Source organism: Barbus barbus (genome assembly GCF_936440315.1).
Source record: "Barbus barbus genome assembly, chromosome: 22".
NCBI lineage: Eukaryota > Metazoa > Chordata > Actinopteri > Cypriniformes > Cyprinidae > Barbus > Barbus barbus.
The window spans coordinates 3,773,016-3,785,291 of NC_136750.1; the positions used below are offsets into that span (position 1 = coordinate 3,773,016).

The 12,276-nt window shown below is 38.3% G+C and overlaps 1 protein-coding gene across 4 annotated transcripts in view; it reads right to left on the bottom strand.

The window, feature by feature from the left end:
* The window catches only part of LOC306888391 (ATP-binding cassette sub-family C member 5-like), a 35,841-nt gene that overhangs the window by 1,857 nt on the left and 21,708 nt on the right, over positions 1 to 12,276 (bottom strand). For all 4 annotated transcript variants that reach the window (XM_079446642.1, XM_079446643.1, XM_079446644.1 and 1 more), the window contains 17 exons: positions 12,120 to 12,191; positions 11,882 to 12,006; positions 9,213 to 9,285; positions 7,856 to 8,059; positions 7,621 to 7,764; positions 6,958 to 7,054; positions 6,680 to 6,864; positions 5,900 to 6,046; positions 5,654 to 5,783; positions 5,013 to 5,295; positions 4,720 to 4,906; positions 2,693 to 2,782; positions 2,356 to 2,545; positions 1,722 to 1,881; positions 894 to 972; positions 533 to 646; positions 244 to 408 (listed from right to left, as the gene is read on the bottom strand). In XM_079446642.1, coding sequence (XP_079302768.1) covers positions 244 to 408; positions 533 to 646; positions 894 to 972; positions 1,722 to 1,881; positions 2,356 to 2,545; positions 2,693 to 2,782; positions 4,720 to 4,906; positions 5,013 to 5,295; positions 5,654 to 5,783; positions 5,900 to 6,046; positions 6,680 to 6,864; positions 6,958 to 7,054; positions 7,621 to 7,764; positions 7,856 to 8,059; positions 9,213 to 9,285; positions 11,882 to 12,006; positions 12,120 to 12,191 — 2,445 coding nt within the window. The remainder of the gene's footprint in view (positions 1 to 243; positions 409 to 532; positions 647 to 893; positions 973 to 1,721; positions 1,882 to 2,355; positions 2,546 to 2,692; positions 2,783 to 4,719; positions 4,907 to 5,012; positions 5,296 to 5,653; positions 5,784 to 5,899; positions 6,047 to 6,679; positions 6,865 to 6,957; positions 7,055 to 7,620; positions 7,765 to 7,855; positions 8,060 to 9,212; positions 9,286 to 11,881; positions 12,007 to 12,119; positions 12,192 to 12,276) is intronic.

Consider the following 12,276-nt stretch of genomic DNA (forward strand, 5'->3'; position numbering starts at 1 on the left):
AAAGATGGCTTTCGGTGATGCTGATAAAACTTGATCGGCCTATAGCATTCTGATTAATTGGTTAAATTTGAGTATTTAATGTAAGTAATTGACATTTAATAAAGGTAATTATAAAGACTGCCCCTACAAAGACAAAAAATAAATAAATATCCAATGCCCCGGAAATCAATTCCAGGGGGCAAATATTGCCCCTTAATGGAAAGGTTTTTTATCCAAACTAGTCAGTAGACCGCTACACCATACCTGGCCCTGATTAAGCACCATGATACGGTCACAGTTGAGCACCGTGTGCAATCTATGTGCAATGGTCAGCGTGGTGCAGTCCTGGAACGCATTACGAATCGTCTCCTGAATCAAACAGTCGGTCTCTGTGTCCATAGCCGCTGTGGCCTCGTCCAGAATCAAGATCTAAAAATCGGGAGGAAACAAATTGGATGACCCGGTTAAATGAGACCAAGTCTGTTCTGTGTTATCAGCTAATCCCAGTCAGCTTTCCCTAACAGACAAGATCAAAGTTGAGCTGTTAACTTACCTTGCACTGTCTCAGAAGAACTCGGGCCACACAGAGCAGCTGCCGCTCACCCACAGAGAAATTCTCCCCGTTTTCCACCACCTCGGACTCCAGCTTTAAAGGCAGCTGAGACACCTGAACAACAGAGAGGAGATGCAAGACATTAATTACAAACATTCAAAGAAAACTGAAATAAACTGTGATAAGATGGAGGCAAGAGCAACAAGAAGTCATCGGAGACAAACTCTGAGATTTTATACGTGCCCTTAGGTGTGACAGACAACCTGAGAAGCTGCTGTGTGACAGAGTAGGCAACCTGAAACTACTTCGCCAGTAAACGTTATACATGGTGTGTCACTTTTGAAGGGTTTCTTTAGCTTACACATTCTTTCATGTGTGTCCTCTCCAGGGCATCCCAGATTTGCTCCTCTGAATACTGGTTAAATGGATCCAAGTTGGATCTGTTTGATAAGAATACAGAATAGAAAGCAGATGAAGAAAATTGACAAATAAATTCATATGAAGCAGGATTAAGACACTTCTGCGTGACTCGTGTCAACATTTCCTAATTCCTAGGCTTTCCTGTAGCTCAAATAGTAGAGCATGGTGCTAGCAACGCCAAGGTCATGGGTTCGATTCCCAGGGAAAGCAAGAGCTGATGAAATGTAAAAACTGTAACTTGAATGCAATGTAAGTCGCTTGTCTGCTAAATGCATAAATGTCAAGTCACAATGATATAACACTTATACAATATAGATTGTTTCAAAGCAGCTTCAAATTACTGAAACAAGATAATTATTAATTCAATGTATGCTGTAAAGCAGGTCTATAGAAGTCAGTGATGTCATTATTCAGCTCAAGTCAGTTCAGTGCTGATTCAATTCAGTTCAATAACGTGTTGCACAGTTAGTGTCATGATGCAGCTTAATTCAGTTTAGATTTTGTACTTAATGCATGTGAAGATATAACGTTACCTCCCAGTGCACTGCGCACAGGTCAAGTATTGTAACGCGACGCTTACAGTGCAAGCAATTTGCACTGACCTTTTGAAGTGAAGCCAATGGTAACTGGACTGGATTACTGAACATAGATTGCAAAATGCTTTTTTCATGTGAAAGGTCCTGATGCATGAAGCCCAAACATGATATGTGTGAAAAGGTCTTTGGGAATCATTTGGGATACAGCATAAGTCAGAGGAATTCCCGCCTACCTGACAGTGCCACTGAAAAGCACTGGCTCCTGTGGAATGATTGACAGTTTGCTGCGCAAATCAGCAAGGCCAATGTCGCAAATGTTGACACCATCAATCTTAATGGAGCCGCCACATGGTTCTACCAACCGGTAGAGAACCACTCCCAGAGAAGACTTCCCTGAGAACAGATGAGAGGGCAGATTTATTGTTTATTACACATTTATCCGTTTTCCCCTTCTATTTTCACCATGAAAGTCATTTCATAAAAGGCCGGATTCTAAAAGTTACCTTAAATTGAATATCTGACTTGCACAAGAATTTATTTATTATTAAGTTAATGATGTCTTGATAAACTTTTATTATTACCATCTCTTAATAGACACTTTATACTTTTAGTTTTTTTTTCTTCATTATTATATATATATATATGTGTGAATGAGCCAAATGTATATAAGACCCTCTTTTAATTTGTATTTTTTATTCATGTATTATTATTTTTATTACTTAAATTTCTTTCTTTTTGGTTCTGTGCAGTCAAAACTTGTTCTGTGGGATGGAATTCTTTGTAGATATTACCAATATTATAATAAAAAATAAAATTAAAATTAAATATCATAATTGATGAGAAAAGACACGGCGAGAAGAGACTGACCTGAGCCTGTTCGTCCCACAATCCCGACCTTCTCTTTTGGTCGAATGGTGCAGGAAACTTTCTTCAGTATCATTGGGAGGTTGTCTCTGTACCTCATCTCCGTTCCATCAAACACGATCTCACCCTCCTGGGGCCAGTCAGATGGAGGAGCCTTGTTTTTCACTCTTGCAGGAGCCTCCAGAGACAGAGACTAAGACAGACAGAGGTGACTAAGCAAAGGTTGAACTGCATCCTTTCTGAATTCATTGTAAAAGAGTGACAACAGACATCAAATCTGGAAGAGAAGCTTTTAATGTCAAGTTGAAATTGTCAGTCAAAAATGATGCAGGACTAGTACCTTGATGTAATGATGGATTCTCTCTACTGAGGTGAACCGAGCTTCGGTCTCGGAGGCCAAGCGAACAGTAAACTGGAATAACCCTGTTAGCTGTGAGAGATGAAAGAGATGTTAAGATGCTATGTCTATATAGTTACCATTCAGTCTTATTTATTAGTTTTAGTTTATTTTGTTTCAGTTATTTTAGTAAAGATGAAATGCAATTAGCCAAGGCATCAAGTTTGTTGTGTGTATATATATATATATATATATATATATATATATATATATATATATATATATATAGTTTTAGTTAAATAACCCTAGTGCATTCTGCTTCCTTTATATAATACAATAGCTTCGGTTGTGTAAGCAAATGTTAACTGATAATTTAATCTTATGCAAATCTTATTTGAAGGAAATATATGCATACTACACTTGTCAGTCAAGTCTAATGCTGTTTTCACACTTGATTTGTTTGTTTGGTCCAAACCTGAGTTTGATTCCCTCCCTATTTCACCGCAGGTTTCTTTTCACATCGTATTATTTGGCTGTAAACCACAGTGCGTTTGCGTCATCAGCATGAATACCGCCGTGAGTACTAGTGGCACCTGCTTACCAGTGTAACTAGGTAATGACTCAGGAGGAGAAGCTGCTAAAAATGGAAAGGATTTTTTCTCACTTTACATTTTGGCAGAAAACCAATCAGACAAAAAGCATAACATGCACAAAATGGCATGTGCATCAGTCTGCCACAGATGCAAAGTATGTGGGATTTTCTAAGCAGTGAAATGTATTTGCTGTTCTGCCTGCAGGGCATCAGTCCCACTTGACATCATCAGTTTACTTCTGGAAAATAGGCTGTGTTGCTTTTATTATTAGTACTATGTACTTACATTTAAATTAATAATGTGATACAATGTACTTATTGTGTACATACATGTTTTTACATTGTACTTATATATTTTTTTAAATACCTATATGTAATTACATTTATAATTACACTGTTGCCCCATCCCTTACACCTTAACCCACCCTTGAACCTACCCATACCACCCTAACCTGTCCCTAACCTTACCCGTATCCCACCTCAATAGCAGCAAAAGTGTTCTGCAATACAATATGACCACAATAAGAACACATATTTTTTGATGTAAGTACATAGTAAAGGCCACCTAATATAAAGTGTGACCTGCAAACAGTTACATGAACCAAACCCCAAGCTTGTTTTCAAGAGTTTAAAAAAATAATGTTTTACACCAATAGCTTTAGAGTGAAAATACCTTTATACAAAAAATATATATAGTTAAGAATTAAAAGCATAGTTTTTGCAAAAATGAAAATTCTGGCATTATTTACTCACCCTCATGTCATTACAAACCAGCAACAGCTAAAGTCTGTCTACACTGGACACGACAGATGTGATCGACTCATCCATGCACATATGGTAAAATTAGGAAGAGTGTGTATGTGTTGCATTAAAACTAACCTCACTGGTCCTTCCGTGTTTTCCATATGTGGTTTCATTATTTAACATGAACTAACAATGAACAATACTTCTACAGCATTTATGAATCTTATGTTTCTTTCATATTTTTAATCAAAACTTGTATCTGTTAACATCAGTTAATGTGAACTGTGAGCTAACATGAGCAATGAACAATTGTGAATACTAACATTAACAAAAGTTAATGCTGTAAAAATATATTGCTCATAGTTCGTATTAGCGATTAAATGTTAACAAATGAGACCTTATTGTAAAGTGTTACCAATTAAATTTGTTCAAAGTGATCATATCTATTCACAAGACAAAGATCACTTTTACAATGCCTTTATAACCTTTTTGTATCTCGCCAGTTTTGGTTACCCGTAATGTCAATGGTGGGACAAAAACCTCTCAGGTTTAATCTTAATTTGTGTTTCAAAGATAACCCAAGTCTTATGGGTTTGGAATGACACTAGGGTGAGTAACTGATGACAGAATGATCATTTTTGGGTGAACCATCCATTTAAAAGAGAAAAACAACATTTACATAATTTCCACTCACCTGCACGGCATAGGAAATGGCCAAGCCTGCGTATGCAGGAGAAATCTGGCCATGCATGAGGACGATCATCAAAGCCGTGATGCTAATGAGGGCCACACTAATCACATCCAGACGCACAGCCAGCCAGCGCATGGCGCAGCTGAACAAATAGAAGGGAGCCTGGTTCTGATCCAGCAGCTCCTGATACCTGGAAGAAAACACACAGACAAAATACATCAACCGTGCTCACTGGAAGACTTATCGTTTAAGGAGAAACGCAACAAAGTGAGGCAGAATGATATCCCAGTGTTTACCTTTGAAGGAATTCGTCCTCTTTCCCATAAGCATGCACTGTGGTCAGGCCCTGAATGCTGGAGGCAATGTGGGACAGGAAAGGTGACTGTGTGATGTTGTCTAATCGCTTGAGTTCTCGAATGAAGACTCGAGAAACCACGTGCAGCACCGTAAAGAGGAGGACCAGCGGCCCTACTGCCACCAGGAACCACGGGAACACGCTGCCAATCACACCCAGGCAGAAGAGCACCAGAATCACGTTCTGAATGAACATCTCCGCCTGGAACGGCAGACGCGTGTCCACTGAGAGAAGACAGGGAAACGTTTAGAAATGTGAGACAGGCAAGTGACGGCAAGTGTGTGATATGTATCGATCTATGATAATGTCATAATTGTTGTTTTAATGAAAGAACAAACAATTGCATATATGATATTGATTTTATCAAAACAAATCAGAAAAATCCTTTATAAAAGGCAAATGTTGTCTCTATGAAATATGAAAAGCTGAGTCAACAGATGTATACTAGTCAAGATACCAGTACAAAAATAATCGCTACAAATGATCCTTATCAACAAAATCCCAGAAAATATCCTTTTACGTTAATATCTCACACCCCTATCTGATGATAATGCTACAATCTAACCCTCCATCAGGTCCCACCTTCATCCATGTCTTTGGAGAATCTGTTCAGGATGCGAGCCGTTGGCGTTGTGTCAAAAAATTTCATGGGACTACGAAGAATCTTCTGGAAAAGTTCCTCATGGAGCCTCGAGGAGGCACGCAGAGTACCCTTGAAAAACAAACAAATAAATCACCCGCTGAAACATGGACCTCATTCTCTGACAGCAAGTCCATCACACAAAACTGCAATCGCTATAAAAGTACCTATATGATGTAAAATCTCACCTTAACAAACACAATGCCTCTCAGTAGTTTGAGAAGGAGCATGATTCCCATAGACATAGTATAGATGGCAGCATAGTGTTGCATCAGAGGGTTATCACGCATACTCTCACTCAGTACTGAACTGTTCCCCATCTGCACCGTCGTGTTCTGTTGAGCAGGACATCACGGATGCATTGCATTATGCAGTAAAACATGATCATGAATCAACGTTTGTGTATATATTAGGGATGCAACAATACAGTTAGCCGTGGATGTCATACAGATCAAATATTATATTGAGAATTGTTGTTGGAAAGTTAATGTTTTTAGTTAAAGACTGAGGGCAATATTTAAAGAAATAATGATGTGCACCGATAAATAATTTATTATAAATACTTAAAAATTCCATAAAAAAAGAACTGTACATTTTTATTTCACGCTGACTTGGATAAAAATCCAATTAATATATATTTGTTAATATAGAAATACCGTGATGAATATGACCCAAAGATCAATCGTATCACACTTAGCCAGTAAAGACCAAGATAAAATATATTTTTAAATATTGATACTTAAGTGCATGAATTTTGTGGCCAAAAATAATATAATTCGCAATCATTTGTGATTTGTAATTTCCAACGTGTGAAGACACACTAACAGTACCAGCTCTAGAAAGAAAAGAAAAAAGACAAAAAACACCGGTAAAGGTCAGAAGCACATGAAATATTTAAACACATCTGGTCTCGCGGAATTAAAGCCTTTCCGCCTTTCCTTTGCTCCGAACTGCTCATGGTCTCTTACCCCGCTGCCCTGTTTGATCCAGTAGCTGAGCCACCAGTTGCTGAAGGCTGTGCTGCCCACATTGAGAACAAAGAGGGCCAGGATGAAGAGGAAGACGGACCACCCTCCTAAAGCCTGGATGTACACTTTGTACACCTCCCAGGGCACCGAGCCTTTCCCCCTCTCTTCCACCTGCATCAGCTGACCTAAAAGAAAACAGACAGCAGTGAGGTAAATCAGTAGGTAAATCACAACTAAATGGGAGTGTAATTTACTGTGTTTAGCATACTCGTACTTACCATCACCCTGGTTGGCTGATTTTTCTTTTTTGACAGATCCTGCCTTGTTGCTCTCCAATGGTTTCTTTAGGGAACTCCCAGATTTCTTATTCGGAACCTGAGATGACAAAACAACAGATTTTAAAGCTCCACCATGGCTTCAATCTCATTTGTACATATGCAAGAAACACGCAATGACATGCAAGAACTGATGGTGCTGTTAAAAAAAGAGCTGTGTAGACATTCAAAACTTCTCCTTTTGTATTTCCTGGAAGCAATAAAGTCATGCGAGTTTGGAACAACAAGTGGAAAATGATGATCATAGTTTTTGGGTGAACTGTCTCTGAACTGTTTCACCATCTTCCTTATTTCATCTGTTTAGAAACAAAACACATGATTTTAAGGGATAATTCATCCATTTACAAACCCTTGTGTTACTCAAAACCTTTCTTTATTTTTTAGACCACAAAAAAAAGATATTCTGAATGTTTAAGATGTTTTGTCCATATCTTCAAGTAACACGATCGGTTGAAGAACAGATTAAAAATTAAAGTCTTTATTCCTTGAACCTCATATGTCAACTATCGTCAAACCCCATTGGTTCTGGAGCAAACGCAATGATGTTTGAGTTTCATCCTGACATGGGGGTGAGAAAAAAAAAATTGGGGGTGGGGGGGTTCTGACCTCAATGATGGGTGTTTCTCCCAGCTGAAGGTTGTTAAATATGGCGGCGTAGTCTCCATTCAGATTCATCAGGTCCTCATGGCTGCCCTGCTCTGTGATGCTGCCGTCACGCATGAAGATCACGTCATCACAGTCCACCAGATACTAATAACAGAAATAGGACAGGGTTTTTGGAAGCTGAATTAAAAATTCATATACAGTACTTTTCACATGACCGGGCATGACATTATAATACCTGGAGCTGGTGAGTGACAAAGATGACGGTCTTGCCACGCAGATGTTTTCTAATGGCATTGTTGAAGATGTGATTTCCGACATGGGCATCCAGAGCACTTAAAGGGTCATCGAAAATGTAAATATCCCTGTTGCTGTATAAAGCTCGAGCCAGGCTTATCCGCTGACGCTGCCCTCCGCTCAGGTTAGCACCACGTTCTCCAATCTGACGAAGGGAATCACACCATGTATTAAAGACATACCTTCATTTTAAGGGGAATTTATTGTTTGATCAAATAATTATTATTGTAGTAGTAGCTCAGGTCTGCAGCCCAGTGCACACTCTACAATTTTAGCCACAATTTTGCCACCTAAAACTAATTTCTGCAATCCCAAATGATTTGGGATAGAATAAAACTGTATGTTCAATCATCTACAGTCTACAAATAGTCTACAAAAATACAGTTTCACAAGTGAAGTGATGTACATGAACAACAATTTTGGACAAATTTGTTGTTGATGTACATCACTTCACTTGTGAAACTGTAGTAAATAGAGTAAACAATAATATAGATTGCACTCTTTCTTCCCTTTTGTGCTGTTTTATTTTTTCAAACACCTAATTTAACTTGTGCGCAAAATTGGAATATCGCATAAAACATTTACGAACAAGCACCGTTTCCATCAAACGAGAAATCCTCACTTCCTGGTAAACTGGCACTAAATAGCCTATATAGAAAACTAGGATAAGCTACTGAATATAATAAATTTCATATATGACTTGCGCCTCAGAGCGAGCAGACGAAACAAATGCTGGCATTGCTTTCGGAGGTGAATGCTACTGTTTGGGAACACAGTCGTGTAAGACAATTATACAGAAATACTTTGATGACAGACTTTGCTCAGGCATTTCAGAGCGACCATAACAACATTTCAGATGCTGTGGAACGAGATCAGTCCGCTGCTAGTCAAGTTATCCCGTCTCATAGCACAAAGTCACATGACTTTTTTGATGCGCTTGGAGGAATTTATTCACAAAATGCATTTCCATCTCCCATTATTCTCCCATTAAACCACCTCAAGCGAGCGTAAAAAAGTTTTTGCGAATTAAGGGATTTTTATTTGAAATTTGGCGTTTCCGTCACTCGTTTCTCATGCGATACTTCAAAATGCACATTAAACAGGGTGATGGAAACCCAGCTATGGTATTCATTCATGAAGTGAACATTTGCCGGGATACTAGTGATTCGATTCACTGTTTTGGACTGCTGTCTTGAACCCAAGAATGTGGAAACAGAATGTCGTGTTCAGTGTGTGCAAATCGTTCAGTGCATATCAGGCTTATGAGTATCTGCTGATTTTTGTTTAGGATGTGTTACCTCAGTCAGGTCAGCATTAGGGAGGATGGCCAAGTCTAGTCTCAAGCAGCAAGCACTCAGAATTGCCTGATACCTGAATGAGACATAAAAAATACAGGAGAATAAAATGTCCTGCATTAAAAACCAAAAATGCTTACTCTTAATGGTAACACAGTCATAGCCTAATGGTTAGAGTGTTGCGGGTTCGAGTCTCGGGCCGGCAGGAATTGTAGATGGGGGGGGGTGAATATACAGTGGTTTCTCCACCCTCAATACCACGACTGAGGTGCCCTTGAGCAAGGCACCGAACCCCCAACTGCTCCACGTGTGTTCACCGCTGTGTGTGCACTTTGGATGGGTTAAATTCCGAGTATGGGTCACCATACTTGGCTGTATGTCACGTCACTTTCACTTTTTGAAGAATGTTTATTCATAATTTGAACAAAATCAGGCCAAAATGAAGTCAGCTGGAGTTTGTTTTGGAAGCTCAAAACAGTTTGCCAAAACAAACTTTCCAGCAACGTTTGCTCCAGCTTGTAAATGCCTTTGAACTACTGTTGGTCTGTGATGATTATGTAATAGGTGGATGTGTTCTAAAGAGCTGCTTTATAGTTGAATTTGAAGTTGTAATTTTAATTGAAAGTGACTCTGACACAGTTTTTCATGTTTAACTCTTTCCCATCCAATGACAGAATTTTCTGGCTTTCGGTGTTTTCATTGGTGTAAGGTAGGAGGTGCTACTACACATCTTCTGAAAGAGTATTGAACATCTGGATCAAAACACGGCAAAGAAGAAGCAGAAACAAGCAATCGCGCATGTAAGCAGATGCATATGTAAAATAATGCATCATCAAGCATAAAACAGAATATAAATCAAAACTGCCTAACGTTACCAAATGAAATGTCGATCCAGAAAATGGTATTGAACTGTGCAAGCTTTACATGTGTTTTGACGGAAGCGATTTATTCCATCTATGTTTTGATCATCGTTCTGAATCTAAACAGGACAAAAAAAACCCCTGATTTTCTCAGCTTTTTTGTTCAAGTGTTGATAAAAATAGATTGCATAAAGCTAGAATAAAATATTGTATTTGTTTGTTTAAAAACAGAGGCTCTGTTCTTTGTTTTGGCATATTGTATGTTCAGATATTCATACAAAAAATATTCTGGGGCCATCAGCTTTTATGAAAATGATCAAAAATGCTGCTGGTGGCTGGCACACTTTTTTTATTTTAATTGCTGGCAGGGAAAAATTTAAACTGTAAAGCTGCATTAAAGCGATCTATTGTATAATATGCTACAGAAACAGACGTGATGCAACCTTAATTGACTGGAGTGCTGAATTGCAAACATATCCACAGCATTATGATCAGATGTTTTCTCACTGCTGTCATTTTTGTTGTGCGCTTATTTTGTCATTGTGAGGAAAATGCGCAGCACATTTTTACATATTCATCTAAATGCTGCTCTCAGCAGGAGAACAGACAGAATTGGATGTTCATTAACAGTAAACCGTTACTTAAGTATTTTGAACTTCTTTTTATTTTAGCGAATAACGAAAAATAACTTTGCTGTGAGTATATCAGGGCCTTTACACTTTTATTTTATTTAGGGATGCAACCATACCATTTTTTCAGAACCGATCCAATCTGATCCCGAAAATTCTGAGTAACTGCCGATACCGATCCAATCCGATACCAACGCAGTTTTTTTTAAATCAATGTAGAATTTCTATACTTCTGTGTGTTGACCTGATCATCACTCTTTTGTGTGTTAAACACAATCTACTACATATAGACATCTTATTTTTAATGAAAATATATAATCATAATCTATGACAAAAATACTATTATAAATAAGTTAGTGGATAATTCAGCAGCAAAAGATACTCTAGAAAAATCATGGGTGCACAATAATTTTATAAAATCTAGTGAAACATTTTTATTTACAAATAAAAGTGAATAAGTGTAGGACTAAATCTGGTAAAACGGTTGTATTGTTGTAAAATATAAAAAAACAAGCCAATACATTTATATATAAATATATACTATAAAATTAAGACATTTCTTTTAAATCTATAGTACAGTAATGAAAGCAGCAACATATGATAGATGAACAGAACAAGAAAGACTATTAATAATTTTTCATTGCGCAAAAGTATTATAATACGAAAGGCTCCAATATAGAGCGGCACAAAGCGCTAATACGCATCCCGTGCGCAGAATGATGCACATGAAGCGACACGGAGTCACAGCGCGTAGTGATGCGTAGTGTATTAAATCTGTGCGTTACTTTTTTAAGCCTTTTCTTTGAACAGTTTTAAACCTCAGTTACTGTGCGCTCTTGAAGAGAGTTTGACTGCAGTAACCGAACGCGACACGCAGTTTGAATGCTGAATGGAGGATGACAGACAGCCGCAGCGGACAGAAGAGTTTACGTCGTCTTTAATTTAACAACATAAATATTCATCTGTACCTCAGATTAAACTATGGAACAGCTTCAGAACACTTGCAATATAGTGCACGAAAACTTTATGCTGCTTTATAATGTTTTTGTGCCTTTCATGGGGCTCAAAAATAACACAGAATAGTGTATGCACAATATCGGATTTGAATCGGTCTAGTCTGACCGATACCGATCCGACAGAAAATGCCAGTATCGGAGCATCCCTACTTTTATTTGGTGCTCACCTCTCTTCCTCCATTTCCTTGCCAAACAGGATATTGTCACGGAAGGATGCATTGAGAATCCAGGCCTGTTGTGCCACATATGCAAAATCTCCATTTACAGCAACAGTCCCTTCTAAAAGAGTCATCTGGGATACACGCAGAGCAGGCGTTAAAAACAGATTTCTGAACACATCTAATTGATGTAGCCTTCAGCACAGACAAAGGACAGATGCTCTGTTTTATGCTTCAAATCGCTCACCTGTCCAAGAATGGCAGAGATAAGAGATGTTTTGCCACTTCCCACGCTGCCACAGACACCGACCAGCTTCCCCTGAAGATTCAAACACAGAAATAATTATTAGCATGATCTTTCTTTGTCATCTCGACCATTACCAAATTAGCATTAACAAAAAGAC